The sequence below is a fragment of the Cydia pomonella genome, chromosome 13 (genome assembly GCF_033807575.1).
Source record: "Cydia pomonella isolate Wapato2018A chromosome 13, ilCydPomo1, whole genome shotgun sequence".
NCBI lineage: Eukaryota > Metazoa > Arthropoda > Insecta > Lepidoptera > Tortricidae > Cydia > Cydia pomonella.
The window spans coordinates 9,816,421-9,837,881 of NC_084715.1; the positions used below are offsets into that span (position 1 = coordinate 9,816,421).

At 38.6% G+C, this 21,461-nt stretch overlaps 2 protein-coding genes across 3 annotated transcripts in view; both read left to right on the plus strand.

Annotated features, from left to right (window-relative positions):
* Window positions 1-12: 12 nt before the first annotated feature.
* Window positions 13-21,461, plus strand: part of LOC133524167 (transmembrane protein 47) — a 53,534-nt gene continuing 32,085 nt past the window's right edge. The window contains exons 1-2 of one of the 2 annotated variants that reach the window (XM_061860032.1): window positions 13-304; window positions 6,864-6,923. In XM_061860032.1, coding sequence (XP_061716016.1) covers window positions 6,873-6,923 — 51 coding nt within the window. In that variant the 5' untranslated portion in view covers window positions 13-304; window positions 6,864-6,872. Of the gene's footprint in view, window positions 305-6,863; window positions 6,924-8,590; window positions 8,734-14,825; window positions 15,098-21,461 lie in introns of those variants that run through there. The other variant, XM_061860030.1, reaches the window with a different exon arrangement.
* LOC133524166 (uncharacterized) lies at window positions 7,615-8,526 on the plus strand. Its single transcript, XM_061860029.1, has one exon. The coding sequence runs from the start codon at window positions 7,648-7,650 to the stop codon at window positions 8,353-8,355; it is 708 nt and encodes a 235-aa protein (XP_061716013.1). The 5' UTR covers window positions 7,615-7,647; the 3' UTR covers window positions 8,356-8,526.

Genomic DNA, 21,461 nt, shown 5'->3' on the forward strand with positions numbered 1-21,461 from the left:
GCTATAATTGAATGCTTTTGTACGATTCGGACCATAAGCGCAAGGCAGTTAAAAAGGAATTTGGATACTTGGCCTTGATTTGGACTATAGAATTTGTTTCGGAAGGTTGGCAAAACTGCTTTGTTTATATTGTCTGTGTCTGTGCTCAGCTCTAATGATTGACAGTGAAGTGATTTCGGATTGGACGGATGCTGCATCTCGCGAGAAGAGATTTGTGTATTGTTTGATACATTTTTTTGAAGAAACAAACATTGTGAATACCTGCGTTAAATCTATATTGCAAGTTTTAAAATAGCAAATCGATGTGAGTTATTTTTTGCTTGAACTAAAGTGTTTGGTAATTAGTAATTATACATATTTGCGATGTACTAACCATATTATTTTCTGTAGGTGACCAATATTTTATTTATCTTTTGATTTATGTGTAGCATTCCGTTGTTATTACTTACACAGCTCGATTATACCATGTATAAGATATATTGTATTTTGCTTCTATGCATCATCTGCCAAGGCAAGCAAGTGATTCATAATGTGTGCTTGTACTTTTACAATACATTTTTTGCATACAAAAGTGATACAAAACATCAATTTTTGATGTGCATCATTGATCGGCATTCTTTAACTAGTAGCATTGTTTTGTATTACTATGACTAACAATAGCAGCGTTTTACCTACCATTAAAACGCTTATTAAGCGATAACCTTATTTGAAGCCTAACATAAATGAATAATTTGAGAGTAGCGAACTTGATTTCCTGTAACAGATCGGTCAAACCACGAATACGCCCCACTCCATCCCTACCTTGTGACGTCAGGTCCTGTGCACCAGGTGGGGCAACGAGGCAGGTAGCGCTCGGAGCCCTCGTCATTGGCTCTCAAATATGAATGTACCAGGCAGGATTTAAATGTTAGGCTTCAAATAAGGTTATCGCTTAATAAGCGTTTTAATGGTAGGTAAAACGCTGCTATTAAGCTTTGAACCGTTATTTGAAGCCTAACATAAATGAATAATTTGAGATCTGTTTGATATCGCCTGGTGCACTGTATGGCGCCAATGTGATTAGGAATATAGGGAACATTAGAATTTTAAAAGACATTATGTATATTGTATCTTTTATTTAAATGATATTCATTTGCAATAATTACAGACAAGCACAAATAAGTATATGAAAGCAAAAATAATGCTAATTAGGTATATGTAATTATACCATAACTTAAAATTAATTAATTACTCTTTACATAAGTATCTTTGAAGTATCATGTACTATGTATACAAGAGAATCACCATAAATTATAGAATCATAGTATTACTTTAAGAAATTAAATTATATGTATGTACACAAAAACACTTTAATCACCAAATGAGCAAGTTTAATGCAAGTACATTTACTGTCAAGATAAAATACACAGTAATCACCAAGTGAGCAAGTTTAATGCAAGTACATTTACTGTCAAGATAAAATACACAGTTTTCATTCTAACATTTAGATATAATTATTTTTAAATAAACTTATTGATCATATCAATATCAATTATATTTATCATTCACCCACCGGTGTAAATAAATTAGCACATAATTGTGACGGCAAATTAGCAAGTTGAACTGGTCGACAATAATATTTAAGAAATGTATTTTCTGACCTCCAATTTCCTCTGGCCAGAATTTCATCTAGTGGAATATTATCAACCCAACTTTTAGATGCTACTGCGGGCCGGACGCTGCCAGCACTAGCTTTAATACCGGCTTGCAGTAGGATCTTTTTTATCCATCCAGATATATTTGTACGTGAAGCAGCCTTTGGCTGTCCACACGTTGTCAAAAATAAGTTGTCAACACCGCAAGCTCTACGTCTAGGTTGCGATAGTAAAATGACTCTTTTTACCCAAAATAATGGATCCAAGACTTTACTATCTTTATTTTGAAAAATTTGCCATCCAGATTGACGATTTACTACAGTATCAGTTTTAGATCCATATTTTGGCCAGAAAGTCATGGAATTATCAGCCTCAATACAGCTATCATCACCTACAGCCAATAATGTCAAGTCATGTACCCGACGACCAGAGCATAATAATAATAAAATAGCAGCGCGAGCAGAACATTCGTATAAACTATCCTTATTGCAATTATTGTTCTTTAACCAATGTACAAGGACGTCTGTATCCCATATAGGAGCCTTGTTATTTTTAATGCTCGAATTTCGTATAGATTTTAATGCCTGGCGTACCAGTATATGTGAGCTAAGAGGGGTATTTAAGTTTGGATCACATAGAGTTGAAACTGCTGATTTGTATACTAATATAGTATTATAGGCCAGACCCTGCTTAAGGTGAAGATCAATTAAAAATTTAGCTAAATCGGCCCCCTGTGGATTTGACATACTAACAGAATTTGTATTAGCCCAAACGCACCACTTTTGCCAGGAATTTTTGTAAGTTTTAATGGAAGAATCCCGCCAACTCTTATGTAAAAAATGTATATGTTCCTGTGACCACCCCTTCAAGCTGGCTGACCACCCCCACATTTCCAGACCTCCAGAGTCATGTCCTGTATCATGGGAGGAGGAAGGCCGGTTGTCGCGTCCACCAGAACTTGGTCTAAGTTGTAAATTGTGAACGGAGGACTCAGGGCCCTGTTCTTGAGGTCTGGTCTCCAGAACACTTTCAACCAACGTGGGGCTACCAACAAATATATCCCTCTCGCATTGTTGAGGTGTTGTAGCACGCGGGGTATCAGAAACGGGGGTGGGAATACCCACGCTAGGGGATAATCCCACGTTTGGCTGAAGGCATCGTAAAGGCTGGCCTGTCTGTCCGTCAGGTCCAGAGTGCCGTATATTGGGAGGACATGGGCTACTGACGACGCAAATAGGTCTATTGACGGACGGCCGAATTTTGCAAAAATCTGATTCATTATTTTGGGGCACAGGTGCCACTCGGGAGGCCTCGTAAGGCGAGACAAGTGATCGGCTTCGCCGTTGTACCGGCCTGGTAAATAATGGATTCCTATGTGAATCTTGAACAGGTCTAGGATTCTGAATATCTGATGCGAAATCTCCATCAGATAAGGTGACTTTGTGCCCCCTTCGTTTCTTAAATAAGCAACTACCGTTTTGTTGTCTGATTGAATTAAAAGAGAGGCACCGGCTAGGTGCCGACCGTGACCTTTTAGAACGTAGTAGATTGCCAACATCTCGCGCTGATTCGAGTGAAGTTTCGCTTCCTCTGGAGTCCAGAGGCCCCACATCTTGAGATTGTCTAACTGGGCTCCCCACGCTTGCCCCGATGCGTCCGTTACTAGATAACTGGTTGTAGGGGGGTAATGAATTGGGGAAGTCTTCATTAGATTTGCGCACCACCATTTTAACTCGCTTAATGCATGTGATGGAATTGGGTATAGATGGCGTGGATTTTTGAGCAATAGACTTTGGCAATGATTTAATAGCGCTCTGTGATTCAAACGACCCCTGGGTACCATAAAGCTGGCAAAATTTACCATTCCTACTAGACTCTGAATTTCGACTAGATTGCCTGTTTTTCGATTTAGCAAGCTTTGTGCTTTTTGTAGAAAGCTTTGCATTTTTTGAAGCGGTAGAGACTTTTCGTTTCTGTGCGTATCCCAAATCACGCCCAAGTACTGGAGGCTCTTTTGGGGGGTCAGTATCGATTTGGCATAGTTGACTTGCCAGCCTAGGTATTCCAATAGGCGGGTTGCTTCTAAAGCTTGGTTGGCTAAAGTTCGGGGGTCCTGATTGGCCATTAGGAAATCGTCCAAGTAAACAACTATTCGAAAACCTTTTTCTCTGAGTAACTGAGCCACCCAATTTGTAAGGGATGCAAAGACTTTTGGGGCACAGGCTATGCCGAAAGGTAAACAGGTCATTTGCATTAATTGATTGTCGTAAAGTAACCGTAGGAAACATCGATGTGCTTTGGCAACCGGCAGATGGAAATATGCATTTGATAAATCGATTTTTACAAGCCAGTCGCGCGGTTGCAAGAAAGTTGGTATTTTGTGCATGTTCATTAAGCGAAAAGGTTTCACTAAAACGTACTCGTTTAGATTTCTTAAATTGAATATCGGGCGGGCCGACCCGTCGCTCTTCGGTATTATGAACATTGGGGATACGAAGCTGGGGCTGGGATCTACAGGTTCCAACACGCTCATTTGCAACATTTGATTTATAATGAGATCCATTTCGCAACTTTTGGGAGTCATCAAGGGATGAGTGACTACATTTGGCACCATTAAAGGGGGTTTGGCTATAAAAGGGATCCGAAAATTTTGAATTATTTGGATTAAGGTATTTGGAGCCTGTAAATCCTTCCAATGTTTTACAAAATCCATTAAACGGCCAGCCCGAAAATTGCTCGAGTCACAACTTCCGTCTACCTTGCCCTCGCGATGAGGATGGGCCTGAGAACCTACCTCCGCGGTAGCTATTGGTAAAGGCGTCGTTACTTTGAAAACCTTTATTAGCCCTTTGTCGAGACGGCTTTGTCTGTTGGTTATATTTTTGGTTAAAGCGAGGGTAGCCGCGAGGTTGTGATTGATAGTTCACAAATGGATTGGGCAATGGCATCCGATTTGTGTAATCAGGGTATGCGTAATTAGTATTAAACAAAGGAGGTGCTTTGTTTGGATAGGTATTAGCATAACTAGGCATGGCCTGAGCTTGCTGTTGTGGCTGAGCTTGCGCAGCAGCCTTATGACTGGAAGGCGCCCTGGGCGGCCAAAATATTTTAGAGGACCCACCGGCCTTTTCAATTGCGTTGGCCAACTGTTCTTTATGAAATAAATTCTCGCAAGTGGGTGGAATTTTCTTCAAGCTAGATTTCAGAAAATTGTCCTTGACTGATCGTAACATATTATCGCGCCTTTGTTGTATTAATTCGGCCCTATGGCCACAAGCTATTTGCAAAACATCGTTACTAATTTTCTGAAAGCTACCTTGCACAAAAATGTCGTTTAATTTCTCCTCCAGTAATTTGGGAGTAATCTGGGCCCCTGAATTCGACCAATCAACTAAATCTTTAAAACCGCTCTGAGCCGCTTCATTTTGTCTAATAAGGGCTTGCGTAATAGTAGCAAACCCACGTTCAATAAGTGCTAGCGAGTTAGACTTATCAAATGGCTTGAGCTCATCATTCGTTTCTAGATAAGTGAAACCTGGCGAAGAACAGTATTGTTTTTGTACGTCTGCATAGCGCACACTATCCCAGTCCTCCGAATTAAATCGCTGAATGTTGTTAATTAAGTTAACTAAGTCTGGCCTCGACTTAGGAATAGTCGGTTCTTTCAAAACAGTATTAAGCGGTAATTGAAATGAGCACCCTGGTGCAGGCTGCTCGGTGCGAGCCGGGGGCGGGGGCGCGGGCGCTGTGCCCGCAGTACCATTATCAAAAAGATCTCCGCTAACATTTGCACTAACGCCGTCAGAATCATAAAATTCCTCTACAGTAGGTGTGGAGTGAAACACAGGTTGGTGGGTAGGCTGAAAGGTAGTGCTATTCGTGATGAAATTTGATATTCCACTTACTTGCTCACTTAAATACCTTATTGTAGACTCCATGCGACGGCGCTTATTCTTGCGTCGCTTTGTGCGTTTCGCAGCCTTCCTCTTGCCTCCAACTTGCGAAGGTCCGGGCTCCCGTGCCTCCGCGGGTGGCCTCGGGGTATTTTCCATAGGGGCAGTATCCGTGGAAGAACTACTGGTAGAATCTGATGAATCAGATGACTCACCTGTATCGTGGTCCATTTTGGAAATAATTAATTAAATACCGAACGGTAACACCGTTTTGAATATTTTAAAAACCACTCAATAATTTAAGTTTTTATAAAACGACCGATTGCTACGGCAAACAAGACGCCAATGACGAGGGCTCCGAGCGCTACCTGCCTCGTTGCCCCACCTGGTGCACAGGACCTGACGTCACAAGGTAGGGATGGAGTGGGGCGTATTCGTGGTTTGACCGATCTGTTACAGGAAATCAAGTTCGCTACTCTCAAATTATTCATTTATGTTAGGCTTCAAATAACGGTTCAAAGCTTAATACCTAGTTTAACAACATTATGTATGCATTTTCATTATTCAGTTACCACAACAAACATTGTCATGGTCACTAAAACCTTCAATTCTGTGTCAGTGTTAACCTTAATATACAATTAAATGTTGCATTAAAAACTATATGATTTGAGTAATATTTTAGTCTTTAATTTTGAAAGTTATGGGTATGTTATTTATGAATTATTTATTATTTTGAGGTAAGGAATGAATTTAGATTGCATTATTTATTTATGATAAAATTGCTAATGCTGCTGGTACTTATTGATTGTATTCTTTAAAAATTCCTAAATAAATCATTGGTTACAACAGTACCCAAGGGTCTATAAGTAGATAAATGCAACTATTAACACTGAATAGGATATTGATAACATTTAATTTTATTTTGAAAGTCAATTTATATTTATTAAAACAATAAATTTTGGTAATACCCCACAATTCCCACTACATATTGTACATGCATTGTTTTTGTTTGTACAACCACCATTTCAATACTATAGGAAGAAATAAAAACCTCATCATCCTACTGTGGACAGACAGGGGCAATTTAGGTTTAATAATAGTGCAAAGGCAAATGAAAGTTGTAAATGGAGTAGATATGTCTGCAAATGCTTGGAGTATTTAACAACTGCAGTTGCCTTTAAGAGCGCACTCCTCTGTCAAAAACCTTGTCTGTCAAAATTAATGCTAATCATTTGCGAGTATCAGTTAATAATGCGTCAAAGACATAATCTGAACTTTTTTATCATCCCACTTGGTATTTATTTGCAAAATAACAAATATTTATATTTTTGTATAGGATACGAAAATGGCTTCAACTACAATGATCGAGACTGTGACTATTACAAGACCGCTCAAGGTAAGGTTTTTGGTTACTTTAATAAGTTTATGCCTACTATTTATTTTTCATTTTAATGTTGAGAATCTAATGGTACTGTTGATGTTTTTGAATCAAACTTTCGTTTTTTTTAAATATTAAAAATAAATATATTGTTATTTTTATTTTCATATTAGTTGTTTTTTGACTAAATAATGTGATATTATGAACATTCTACATTTTTCAACATCCCTATTATACCCAAAGTACCAGATATTGCTAGTTGAAACCTTAATTTAACTGTGACCTAACCTAATTGACTAACCCAGTTTACTTTGATTATTTACTGATTAACTAAAATGTTTGCCAGTTGTGTTAGGTACAGGTGCTTAACTAGTATTTAGATGAGCAGCTTATTATATTATGGTATAGAACCAACGCAGAACAGAAACATTGTTACTTGAGAGCATAATTAATTTAACTACCTATGCTTCGTATTTTATTACTCCCCTTATCAGTTTATTATGTCACGTCTCACACGCGTCGTAGTATTATTCATGGCGCACTAAAGTACCTTCTGTAGCGAGCAGCTACTTAGATAACAAATGGATTAGTTGCGAGGGCTTATTTATTTAATATTGCCTCTCCTTGATCCAATTTAAAAAGCCTTTTACGTGTGCAATCTGCGAGAAAACCGTCAAGTGCGAAGCCGAGTAGCTATTGGATTAGTAACGCGGGAACGACGTTAGTGGAGCTAGGAGGTGTGATGCAGACACACGGCAACTTGACTGCGAGCTATTTGTGGCAACCGGGGGAGTTCGCCAGGCGGATGCTGGGCGAGCGACCTTCCCCTGTACCTCCGACAAGAGAGCTCTGGCCTCCGCCGCAGCAGCCCATCAGCATCAGCACTCTACACGTCGCTTATCTCCAAGATGAGCCCTACGCGAGACGGGCTTCGACACTCCCCCCACAACCATACGTACCAACCACAATCCCTGTTGAGTACGAGCACGGACCTCGAGTATGCAATGTGGGCACTAATACCGAACCCGCGCCGAATTTACTCGACAGGATGTGGATATTGCTCAAACGTAAACAGGACGATGTCGTTGTCGCTCACTCTACTGGCCGCCTAACCGCCGTCCGAGAAACCGCTATAGACGGAAAAGAAGAAGAAAATCCAGCTATAAAAGCGTTCAACGGTCTCAAAAAGGCACTCTCCGGTGCAAAGTACAAAATAGCTCCAGGATCGGAGACTGTAGATAGCCCTAAAATATCATACGAGATGCCGAAACCGGGAGATAGAATGACCACGACCTTTGGAGCTAGAGAGTCAAGGAGTTGGTGTAAGCTGCTTTCGGGAGCTGAGTGTCAGCGGCGACTCCGTACTATAGGAGACTGGTGTTCCCGTAGACCGCGCCGTCCGCCACGAAGACAGTCGCATCCACCTCGGCTACAGATTACCCAGGTCTGATGAGCAGAAGATAGAAATCGCCTTGGAACTTTCCAGTCAGAAGTGTGAAGTAAAAGTTGCTGCTACTACTTGTCATGTTACCATGGCTTATTGCTTATGGCTAAACAATGTTTGTGTTGTAGTATGATTGAAGTTTAGTAGCGTTTTGGCTAATAAATGTGTCTCAGTAAACTGTGTTTTGTTGGCGCGGGTGGGGCTCGGGGCGGGCGGGGCGCGGGCCGCGGCGGCAGGGCGGGCGGCAGTCCCGTGTCAGGCGTCGAGTCGCCCGGTCCGCCCGCCCAGCGCCGAGGCCCGCCCTGCGTACCCACACAAAGCCGAGTCCCAGACACCCCTTCCTTATCTCTCCCGTCATAAACATACTGCATAGGAAACTGCACGGTAGCGTTATTGTTAAGTTCTCTTTGTGGTAAATGTGATTTAAGTATAGAATCACTGAACCGACGCGATCCAATGCGCAAATCAGACGACAGAACTCGGAATTTTCTGGTAGATTTTTTCATCTACAATAATATGTTCAATTTTTTTTATCGAATTGGACTTCGTTATTTTGTGAAACGAGAGTTTTCGCTTTAAAATATTTAATTTTCACGACGGAATAGAAGTTTCTTGTAGTTTTGTGCAATTAAATCGTAAAAAATTCAGGCTGATTGGCTTGTTTGTTGAAATTCAGCATCAAGCTGAAAAAATACTGTAGCGACATACATGAAGTCGAATTTAATACACCTAATTAATTTATTAATCCTTTAAGATTATTTACCGTAATCACATAGTTAAGATATATTATAGCAGTGATCGTCTCATCAGTCATCACTAATCGTTTGACTAAAATCAATCGCTAATTAATTCAAGGCGTGACCTGGTTTTAGTAAACAATTATGTATTTAGAACTTGAACTTAAAGTTTACTAAAGCTTTTATAGTAGCATTGCAAGAAGTTGTAGTCGTAGCACGTTTCTAATAGAGCAGGGTTTCTCTATTTCTTTGTCTATATTTTAAGGTACTCCTGGATGACTAGCTTGCTGCCTGTTTGTTAAAAGAAGAAAACTATAACGGCATAAGATTATTCATATTATTTTTACCTTTTCTTAATAAATATTGAGGATCGTAATTTTCCGTTAGGTGGTGGGTCTATGTAGAAGGGCTGTATATTTATACCCACAGAATTTGACTCTGAAATTGATGGCACAATTGTTGGTACACAGGTTCTATAATATTACGGTGCTTGTAAACTTTGGTTCCAACTATTGTAGCGGTATGAAATAATCTGTTATAAAGCGTAGGTTCAAAGTTTTACAGCGTTAGATAAAAAGTTTGCAAATAAGCCCAGAGATTACGGCGATACCTCAAGAATGAACAGCTAATACAGTTACCTGATAGCGTTCATAAGCAAAGAAAGCGAAACGGTTGATACACGTGAGACAGCATCGCGATCGTTTCACTTTCATCGACGGACGTTCTGAGACAGTGCTTATACATACAAAAATATAATGGCCGGCAGTCATGCCCCGCGTCATTCACACCGTCTGAAGCTTTCTCTCATATGCTTGTGCTCCGTATTTGTAATAATATATACTTTCTCACGTACATACGTGTCTACGAGCTGGCGTAAGATTTAATACGTTCAATTACGTGCATAGAAATTCAGTGTGAGTTTTTGTGAATCAATCTGTATATTACTATATGCTCGATAGTTGCCTACCTGAATCTTTTCCATCGAATCGCCAAGAACGAGCTTACCTATTAGACATTTTGTCTGATTCAGTGAGAACTTTACCGATGCAGTCACTAATCTCATGGGCCAGCAAAAGTTAAAAAAAAGAGCCAGCAACAGGAAAAAATTCAAAGAGGCTCAAATATTCATTGGAATTAGGTTAGCTGAAAAAGATTACGAATAGGGATAAGTTCGCCTTTGTACCTCAATTTCTGTAAATTTTATATGAACCTGTTTATTTATTTACCTATACTTTATTGTACATTAAAAATAAGTACAAATGGCGGTCTTAATGCCTTTAGCCCGTTTTATGTACAGTCAGCTGCAGAGACAGGTGACCCTCCCCCCCCACCCCTCCTGCATGGACTGATTATACAATAAAGCAGTTACTTCAAAAGTATATCTTTTACGGTTACAGATACTTTTAAAGCGTCGTTTGATCCGCTACTTGGTTGCTGACTGTACTACTAATTGGTCTGTCTAAATTGTCATTTTCGGGGTACTAAAAGAGAAGCCGCTAATGTAACCCGAATGAGCCGCATGCGGCTCGCGGGCCGCGGTTAGCTGAGACTTGTCTATCTTGACATTCTTGACACACTCGCGACTTGAAATAGGTACCTATTTGGTTAAGTATATATAAAAACCAACTATCCATCAGAAACTACTAGTAATTTACTTGTACACTACAACTTTACCGAATTTATAAGGATTATTTAGGACCAGGCCAATAACTATCGAACAAATTTTTATGTGAACACTGTACCTATTCGTTGCTAGAAATACACGATTTAGACTTGCTAGTCGAACATACTTAATAACAAGAAAGTAACAAAACACAAACGTAGACGTCTAAGTTGTATATTCGTACGAGCTGTATAGTCGTCCGGATGTTCGGAAGCGCGCTACATACATAAACGCTGCTATGTAAACAGTTTGCTTAAAGAAATCGTTTAGTAGTATCAGTTCAAACAAATGAAATGAATGCTTAGAATAGTAAAATCGTTTGTTTACTTAGCTGACTACCGAGCGGATGGTTCTTTTGTCGAAATATCAATAAAACGATAGAAATAGTATTACTTCCAGTTAACCTTACATAGTGATTAGTTTGCGTGCTTAACAGACATACAAAAAACAATAAAAAAAGCAAAACATTAGCACGACACAATTCGTCGTAACTGAAATAATAGTCATGAAATTTACAACAACGCTTCTACAACAGTTTGGCAACGCAACTCTATCAACGTTAAGTCTTTTTGTCACGACATTCGTATTTTTTCATCGCGCGTTCGTGTTTTATTCCAATATTGGTATCGCTAGGGTAATTTTTGTCCAGCGCCGCGGCGTTGTGACGCCACGGGCGACCTCATTCGGTGACCAGCCTTCCCCCACAACACGTGTGCTCCTTTCTGTGACCTAAATTTCTAGGAAAGTCGTGCGGAAAGGGTGGCTAAGCTGTCAGTAATTTAACCTGTGTTACAGTTACGGTCCAACTCACACACTTTTTGTGGCTTTGGAATAAGGTGAAAATATGTAGTTTCACATGTTTATCACAGTGCCTCCACCGTATTTTACTGCTGCTCCGGCTCTATGCTCATGCGATCATATTAAAAAAAAAGCGGCCTAGTGCGAGTCGGACTCGCCCATTAAGGGTTCCGTACCATTTATGACGTATTCAAAAAACTACTTACTAGATCTCGTTCAAACCAATTTTCGGTGGAAGTTTGCATGGTAATGTACATCATATATTCTTTTTAGTTTTATCATTCTCTTATTTTAGAAGTTACAGGGGGGGAGGGGGGAGACATTTTACCACTTAAAAATTGAGTTTCAGTTCAAAGTATGGGGAACCCCCAAAAGTTTTTGTTTTTTTTTTTATCTATTTTTGTATGAAAATCTTAATGCGGTTCACAGAATACATCTACTTACCAAGTTTCAACAGTATAGTTTTAGAAAAAAAGTGGCTGTGACATACGGACGGACAGACAGACAGACATGACGAATCCATAAGGGTTCCGTTTTTTGCCATTTGGCTACGGAACCCTAAAAACGCATAGATTTATTTATTTATTTTTTACTTCGACGTGCCGAAGCCTAAATCATCAGTAATTGAGACTCCATTATATGTTATCATTTTACGAGTATAAACATATTAGATTTTTTGTGCTTCTAATTGCGTATCTCGACCGTTTTTACGTATAAATCATTTTGATTGAGTAAACATAATTATGACTATGAGTCATTTCATCAAAGTATCTTTTCAGATATGAAAAAAAAATTGCTTTACCATATAAAACTATTTATCAATTATACATTAGGAATAGCAAAACGAACCGAATAATTAGTGCCGGATAAATTTAAGTTCGATTTTCAAAGATTTCAATACGAAATTCATTAATGACGAAATTTCCGTTTTTAAGGTTCATCGCTAAATATCACGAGAGCCACTTAAGTTATCGATTTGAAATTTAGAATAATTGTGAACAACGCTAACCCAGACACATTAAAAGTATTTCTATTTTTTATTAACTATGGAAAATGCCCAATATGAAGAGGGGGCAAAATTTCAAAGTATAGTGACTAGGTCAAGTGGGGTATCATTTGAAAGAACTCAAATTGGACATTCCAAAACTGTTTTTTTCTTGTTTCTTATAGTGATAAAAATGATTTATCAAGGAAAGTGTGAAAAAAATGTCATTCTCCCCCTTATCTCCGAAGTTTACATAATATTAACATTACTATAATTTTTACAGGAAATAAATAATCAGAGTTTGTACGGAACCCTCGGTGCGCGAGTAAAACGAACTCGCACTTGACCGGTTTTTATTTTCTTAGTCATTTCTAATAATACAAAACAGCTTTCAGTATAAAATATATAATATAAAAAATATACGCATTAGTTAAAAAAAACCATGGCCATAATTAGCATTGAAATATCTCTCTCAATGGTATAAATAATATTTTAATCGCATGAGTAAAGCCGGAGCAGCTATCGAAGCAATCCTCGTACACCTAGTACAATGAAATGATACTCAATTATAGGAGTGATATGTGATGTTATCTATGAAAAGGGACCTTATTGTCGAGGGCGCTTCCGCCGTCATAAACGATGCTCCGATACAAATATAACGCTGCGACGCAATGCGGCGTAAGCGCCATCGACAATTAGGTCCCTTTTCATAGATAATGCCACATATACAGGCTGATCAATCCAAAACGGTCAGTATGGCAATCTCTCATAGTTTCTGACTTCTCTGTTTTATACAGGTATAATGAAAGCTGATTTTGATATTAGTCCCCAGAGTCTCCACTCACACTAATAGCGATTCAACATGCGTTATATGTTATAAATAATATTTAGCATGGCAGAAAAAATGGTTTATAATTTCATATTTTAATGCGTGTAAAGCGTGCAGGTTTCACATAATTTGGAAAATGAAGATAGAAAATGTACTGTAATCGTCTTACTATAATTGACTGAAGTAAAATATATGCGCGATGTTATTAGTTCGTGTGAATATAAAAAGGTAAAACTTGTACACAAAGTATGTTTAAATAAAATCGCATTTATATCAAAAGAATTAAGGATCGAAATGAAATGTTTTGGTAAAAATGTCAGACCATTTAACTTCATTAAAGGGTTGTCGACATAAAACTGACTGCGCCGGTGTCAACATCTATTAGCAATGTTTTCAAAGCTTCCTGGGCTTTCTTTTTATTGGTGTCATCAATCACCTTTCAATCAGTGATTTACTTAACTCAGGCCGCATTTTTCTGTTGTGCCTGGCTCAATCGACAGTGACAAATTAAGTTCTATCGCTCAACGGCTTTCGTGGGCCACTTCGGCTGTGATAGGGAAATATACTAATGGACTTTATTGTCCCTTCGTTTTGCATAATCCTAAATTATGGCTTTGAATTTAGAAGTAAATAAGTTTGTTGGATATTCGATTAGGAGGCTAAACTTTGCTTTGATATATTGGACACGAGTTGAGTTGTTCTTGTTTTGGGGCGGGTTGTTTCAAATGTTTTGAAAAGATGTGTCCCGTCGAGTTTCTTGTCGGTCCATATTGGGGTAACCTCCTCCAATTGAGGGGGGATTTAAATCTACTCGGGTCAGACTCGGGTCGGGTGTAGGGTTAGAACCGGTGTAGCTTTATTTGACGTTCATAATCGCATTGTAATATGCCTACTTGAATAATAAAATAAAATATCTTTATCTTATCTTATCTTAAACCCGCAGCAATCTTATATATGGTCCAATTGTAAATATGGAAATTTTGACGTAACTATTTGTATTGGATGGCAGCTGCCGATGCCATTTAACGATGATCCCTTCGCTCAATATTCTTAGTGCAAACTGTACACAAGCTCGCAATTACAGACAGCGTAAGGCGACTAGCTCAGAACCAATATGTACTTAACTGTAATCGCTAGACATGGGTGACGTAACGTGAAACATAAGCTATCCCTCGGGCCCTACTCGAGATCCGTAATCCGTACCCGAAGGGACAAATTCCGTATTTGTCTAATATAGGTAATGTTATCCTTACATTAGACAGGCCTGTAAGAATGAGTTTATTAGACACGCCCGCCTTTCTTCTCGCCTCCATCTGTTCAGTTCCTTCCTTTGTCAGATAATCGATTACAAATTGTTTCAATCTTATCGTTTTAACCTTTCCCCTTTTCCGATCCCTGAATTTAAGTTAACTTTTAGAGCTGGGCGTTGCGTAGACCATACTGTCATAATCCGCTTATTTGCAGACTCGCTCAGCTCGATTTCTGTGATTGAAAAATAAACCCCAAACAGTTGTGTCCAAAGTGTTGTGATTAGCAAGTGTTTGTGTAATGTGTTGAGCTGACCGTGAACGGTTGGGTGTAGCGGAGTGGCGGGTCGGTAGCGCTTCATGCAGGGGCGCGCGGCCGCAGGCCCGGGCGGGCTCCGCTCCAACCCGCGCGCCCTTCCGCCGGTGCTGCCGCCGCCGCCCCAGTTCGCGAGCGACCAGGAAGCGATGCCGGCCAACCAGATAGCCCAGGTGCCACACTAAGAAACTGAAACGTCGAATTGGGTGTTTATTATTTGACAACATTTAGACACTTCTTTGAAAACGTATTGCTTTGACTGTTGTAAGTCAGTTTCCTGATGTCAACTTTGAGATTACATGGGGTATTTGGGGGATCATCAGTATTAAACACCAAAAATAACTATCTCACACTGGTTTGTCAGGTTGTGTAGGGCCACGTGGAAGACAAAAGCTCCGAAAGTTTACCTTGTGGTACTTACCGGGCTTACACTTGACACAATTCCGTTAAAATCACTGAATGGGTTTTCTTTTTTTATTTCAAAGTGGATGAGGATTTCATTTTATATACTGTTTCATCCGTCTCAAGAGTGATACCTATTGTTGCACGGGTCTTCATCTGCGAGAAGCTCGACCTCAATCACACCACAAGAAGTCACTTCAGTCCAGTAAACGTCAGAGTACAGTCATCATAAGGATATATTGAAATGACCAAGGTGATCAAATGTGACGTTATCTATGAAAAGGGACCTTATTGTCGATGGCGCTTCCGCCGTCATAAACGATGTTCCGATACAAATACAACGCTGCGCGACGCAATGCGGCGTAAGCGCTATCGACAATTAGGTCCCTTTTCATAGATAATGCCACAAATATGTCTGTCGTCTGAACATGCATTCTAACGCCTTGACAAAAGAAATGTGCTCGTTCTCGTGAGCGCCTTGGCCATTCCTATATATCTGAGAGTGAATACTCGGGTCGTCCAGTATTCTCCAAAAAGCATTATTTTGCGTTAGCAGGATTATTACCGTAGCTTCACAGACAAAAAACCGATAAACGAGAATATTCGCGCGAACTGCCAACGCTTTGTTATCTCTCATGCTGTTATGAAATAGTGCGCCAGATATTAAAACGGTATAAGCGGAATATTGCATATATTTCATGGGTTTTCATGACCATGATTGTTAATCCTACAAAGCATGTACCTAATAATATAATAATATAAATATGTTTTTTTTTTATCTTTATTTAACGAGCTTAGTCTAAAAGACGATGCCGCTCAATAATACACATCGAGAAGTGTTCTTACACTAAAACATTTAAAAGCTAAACAGTTCATTATTTTGTCTTCGGATGGATATTAGTTATTTAATCACTCTCAGAGACGGCTAAATAGATTTGTACTTATTAAATTTACGACATATGTACTATACGTATATTTACTTTATATCCTGAATGAAATAGTATTTTTATCCCGGAAATCATCCCATATGGCTGTGATTTTCCAAACTTTTCATGAAGCGCAACTCCTATGCCATTAGATTTTTTTCCACCCTGCTGCTTATAAGGCCCCTACGATCGTGTACCTTTGCCTTAGGGTCTGTTTACATATTGATTAGTGTTTAGTACGAGTTAATACATTTGCTACTAAACGTAAGTACTATCTCGGACGGTCGATGTTTGAAATGTCATTGATATGTCATAGTTTTCAATTGTTTGGTTGAGTTACATGTAATGCCCGTGTTACAACAACGCTATATGCAACATTTAATTACTTTTTATATAAAAAAAAACAAACACATTACAAAATTACCTCTGCCATTTAGTTTCCTTAAACGAACTTACTCATGCCCCGAACGGAATTCAATAAAAACACGGTGTATATATATATATATATATATTTTTTTTTTTTTTGTGTAAATTACATTGTAAATCCTTATTCAGGAAAAGCCATACGATATAATAATCCTTTGCTGTATTAGGTTATATCCTTGTAAGGTGTACAGTTAGCTGTAGAGATAACTGACCTCTCCTGCATAAAAAAAAGTTGCAGGAGGGTGAACTATCTCTGCAGCTCACTGTACTATTGCACGTGCCAAAACGTACGTAGATATGTAAAAATAGGTATTTTTCACGGTAACTGAACTGCGAAAACGTGCGAAAATGGTCGTGTGATTAATTGAACAAGGCAAAAAGAAAGGAAGTTACCTCGTAACTAATCCACCCGGGATTTTAGCAGTCTTATTATTATTTGATTTGTTTAGACAGACGTTACAAAGAATAATCCGCGGATAATATTTCCACCGAAAATCTGATCTGCGGTGAATGTTTGATGTTCTGCACACACGGAGGAAATACTACAGGAGTACACGTCATCAGTACATCTTTCCAAATAACGGTTTTACGAGAAGGACAATGCAGCACACATAGGTATAAAAAAAAGAAAATACGCACGAATACTAAAATTACTCTCATTATTAGGTACACATCCATACTAAAACCATACAAAAACACTAAATTCAAAAAAGTGATGTAAAAAGTATGTCTGTCAATAACATTTATTTATTTATTTCTTTAGGATCACCAACAGACAATACATTATGAAAAAATAATCTGTAGCTTACATAACATTAAGGGTATATGTTTGTACAATTATAGGTAATCACAGCTTATTCCAGTATCTTAGGACAAACAATATAGGTACTTACAGTAAGACATTTAGACTTAAGCTATTAATAAATAAAATGTAACTAAAATTTAAAAAGTATTAAAAGAATAAATAGCAGGAAATTATGTTAATTGAATTAATTAATTTGCACTTTGCGACAGAAAAGTGACGAAATAACATATCATTAACAGTAACATATTTTAAGACGAAAATCGAAAATGCATAAATAAGTTGCGGAAAGAGAACAGTCCTAGAATGTATTGGTTCCGCACATACTCTACGAGTATAATAGATATAGGCGTAATATAATAATATCTTATATGTAAAACGTCAAAATCTCCCATCCCACCAATGATTTTCTCATCACGCGCCAAAAACGATTTCAAGACTGCGAACAACCGTTTAATAGTTTTTCTTATAAACGGTTAGGTATAGGTAGTTATAGGTACCCTTAGCTGAGATTTGGTAGAGGGGACAACATATGAACGGAAAGGCGTATTATTAATCCAGTATTTAGTCAGTCTGCACATTACTCAACCAAGGGAAAAATAGCTTGTGTATTTGCTTGACGAGTTCAGCGGAGAAATGATTGGAGTAGGGGTGAGGGTTGTTTGGGTATACTTACCTATATGTATTTGAGATTGGAGATTGTATGGTAAAATGCACATAAACATAACAATATAAGGAATGATACAATAACAATATAAGGAGTATTTATATATATAATTTTGGGGTTGCCAACCTATACTTTTGTAGTTTTTGCGCGATATCGCATCGCGTCGATGTTTGAATAGGTGCATTGCATGGATGGTTGGATGACTCCATTGAAATTACGTGTAATGACTTCTTAATTAACTTTAGGGGTTCTCTATTCTATTTGTATTCTTATTAATTGTTAAAGTCTTATAATGTCATGGAATTCATTGTCGGCTTAATAACTTTAATTAATTTCTTACGTTGCCTCGTTTAATATGTTTCTCTGGCTTTTCTAACAGTAGGTACTGACATGTGAGAAATTGCATTCTATCTCTTCGTTAAAACACACGCGCCTTAAATCGCCTTTTATGATTTTCACAAAGGAAAATACTGACGTCTGTAAAGTAGATGAAACAGAGAAATAATGACATTGTTATATCGAATGTTTAGCAGATACATACAAGTAATAAAGAATACGTTAAATGTACCGTACCTACAAGACCTTGTAATTCTATTGCTTAAGTTCACTGAACACATGTAGGGCCTCTATAGATCTTCCAACATATTGCATCTGGTTTTGATAATTGCCGGTTAAGTAGGTGCAACGAATTAAATCGATCTACCAAATACCGCAATGTTACGCATCGTATGAAATTATCTGTAAAGTTTGCAGAGGCCCTAAATATTTGTTAATAAATATCTAATTAAAAACCTTTATAAGTAGTTGTTGAGTGGAGATTATAAGATATTTATTTATTTAAAGGTCGGAAAAAATATAATTATTGAATCACTGATCGATCAGGTTCTCTTACGAGCAGGTGCGTTTGCGACATCTAGCAGTTCACATGTCTGTGATAATGGTGGCGAGCATGTCATTGTAGGAAGTTGCAATTTCCAATACACGAAAGTTTGCCGAGGGTAGCTTACCGTCGGAGTTTGTGCCTATTCCGACTTACCTTTGTGTTCCAGGGTAGTGTGACCCAAATGTACTCGCTATTATTTACTGAGATTTAGAGCGCACTAACTTGAATTTAATGCTGCGGTTGCCGCCTTAGAGAAGTGCAGGCCGAGTATTCCCATTGTGCACTGAGCTTGAGTCGAATGGTCCTTCTAGTCTATGTCAGTGTGTTCTCGAAACCTGCGTGCGTGCGTGCGTGCGTGCGTGCGTGCGTGCGTGCGTGCGTGCGTGCGTGCGTGCGTGCGTGCGTGCGTGCGTGCGTGCGTGCGTGCGTGCGTGCGTGCGTGCGTGCGTGTGTGTGTGTGTGTGTGTGTGTGTGCGCGTTTGCGTGCGTGCGTGCGTGCGTGCGTGCGTGCGTGCGTGCGTGCGTGTGTGTGTGTGTGTGTGTGTGTGCGCGCGTGTATATGTGTATGCGTGCGCGAGAAAGCAAAAGCTTGAATGCAATACGATATTAAATAGTTTGTCATATTATGATTCAGTTCTGAGCAACTAGGTAGTGTAGGGAAGTAACGCCTCAGTAATTTCATAGGATTGAGTTTTTAGCCAGTCTATGGTTGCTTTTTTGCAATCAAAATAAATCAAATAGTTGTAGCGGATATATATTAGTGATTTTATTTATAGTGTTGTGTTAATAGGCAGATTGTGCAGCGAATTGTCTGAGCAAATTTAGATTTAGTTGAAAGTCTAGGCGCCACACTGTTTCGTCTTCTACGTCCCGCAATGGCTGGGTTATAATTCAGAGTCTTATGCACTTTGACAACAGAGCTTACTGTATACAGTTTACGCATTGAGAGAAGACCGCATTCATTGTATAGTTCAGCAGTAGATTACCTATACGGCTTTGGTCCAGGACTATACCAAGGTATTTGACAGTGGCTACCTTTTACATTGAGGTGCATTGCAGTCTGGTCACACTTGTGTACTGTCAGTTTGAGTTGAAATGGCTACGCTAGGCTAGGGTGTTTATTTTTAACTATCTTTGACAGGGCCAGAAATATTGTAAGGTGGTCTGTAATAGATGTGTAAGCTGAGGTTCTACATCGGTTCTACATTGAGGAAATTGAGTGTTAGAGGCAAGGAACTACTTAAGACGGAAATCCGTTGCTCATGTTGCATCGAAGCTTAGAAACGTGATAAAGACAAGAAATCTCTAGAGACGAAATTAAAGAAGCACGAATAGCAACATTAGCAACCGTTTTCATCGCTTATGTAATGTTTACATATGTATATGTATATTTATGTATGTATTGTGTTACTCGTAGATATGTATCTAAAGATTGATGTGATCGATTTAAGATTCGAAAAAGGTTTTCAACTCACCACTCAACATAATTAGCAAGACTTTTAAGTTTAAAGTGCACATCGTAAAACTGATTAGAGTATTAAATACACGACGAAATGTACATACGATGTGCACTTTAAATTTTAAAACACTGCAGTCCCTTTACCAACTGCACTAGTAGCAAGCATATACGCAAACGAAAAACGGTTTTATTATTTTATATAATTAAATGTACAATTACAAGTTAACAAAGCTCCACAATACATTTAGTTTGACTGTGGAGTCAGGTATTTAGTCTCATTTTCTACTTGGTTGTATTAGTTATGTGAAGTGCGTCGTGGGGAAACTAAAAGCGGTGATTCGTGGGCCCAAATTTTCACGCTGTTTGACAACTGTCAACAGACGACACATTCTAACATTAGTTATAATGTTTCATGTGTTCCATAGCCACCAAAGTTTTACACACAGTACTGAAACTGAGTGTGAAGACTGGCTTTTTTGGATGTTTGACTCTCCGTCCTTCACTCCAAAGCGACTGTAGTATAACTTCTGACATTGTTTCAACTGTTTCAAGCCACTGCGGCCGAGGCGGAATTGGATTTTTCCAAGCTTCATGAAGAAGCTTTGTTTATTTCTGGCTTTGTGTTGTTTTATCTATTGTGATCTCTATTCTTTCGTACTTCTATTGTGTGTTTGCAATATGTACATACTTAAGTCTCTTACTAGTTATGTATTTCCTTGGCACGCTCTGAAGTTGTGTTGACGGACATGTGAAAACAGTTTCATTTTTCGAACGGTCAAAACAATGACGTAACGGTCAAAAAAAAAGTAGTAGGTACTCTTTGAAGTCCGATCCTAGTTATTTACTTATATTACTACAGACGGAATCTTTTTTAATGTGGACAGAGTGTCTAGTGTCTACTATCTATTTTTTGTGGCGATTATTAGTTTTATAATATACTACATGCTTATGTACAATAAGTACGTCAGGTGC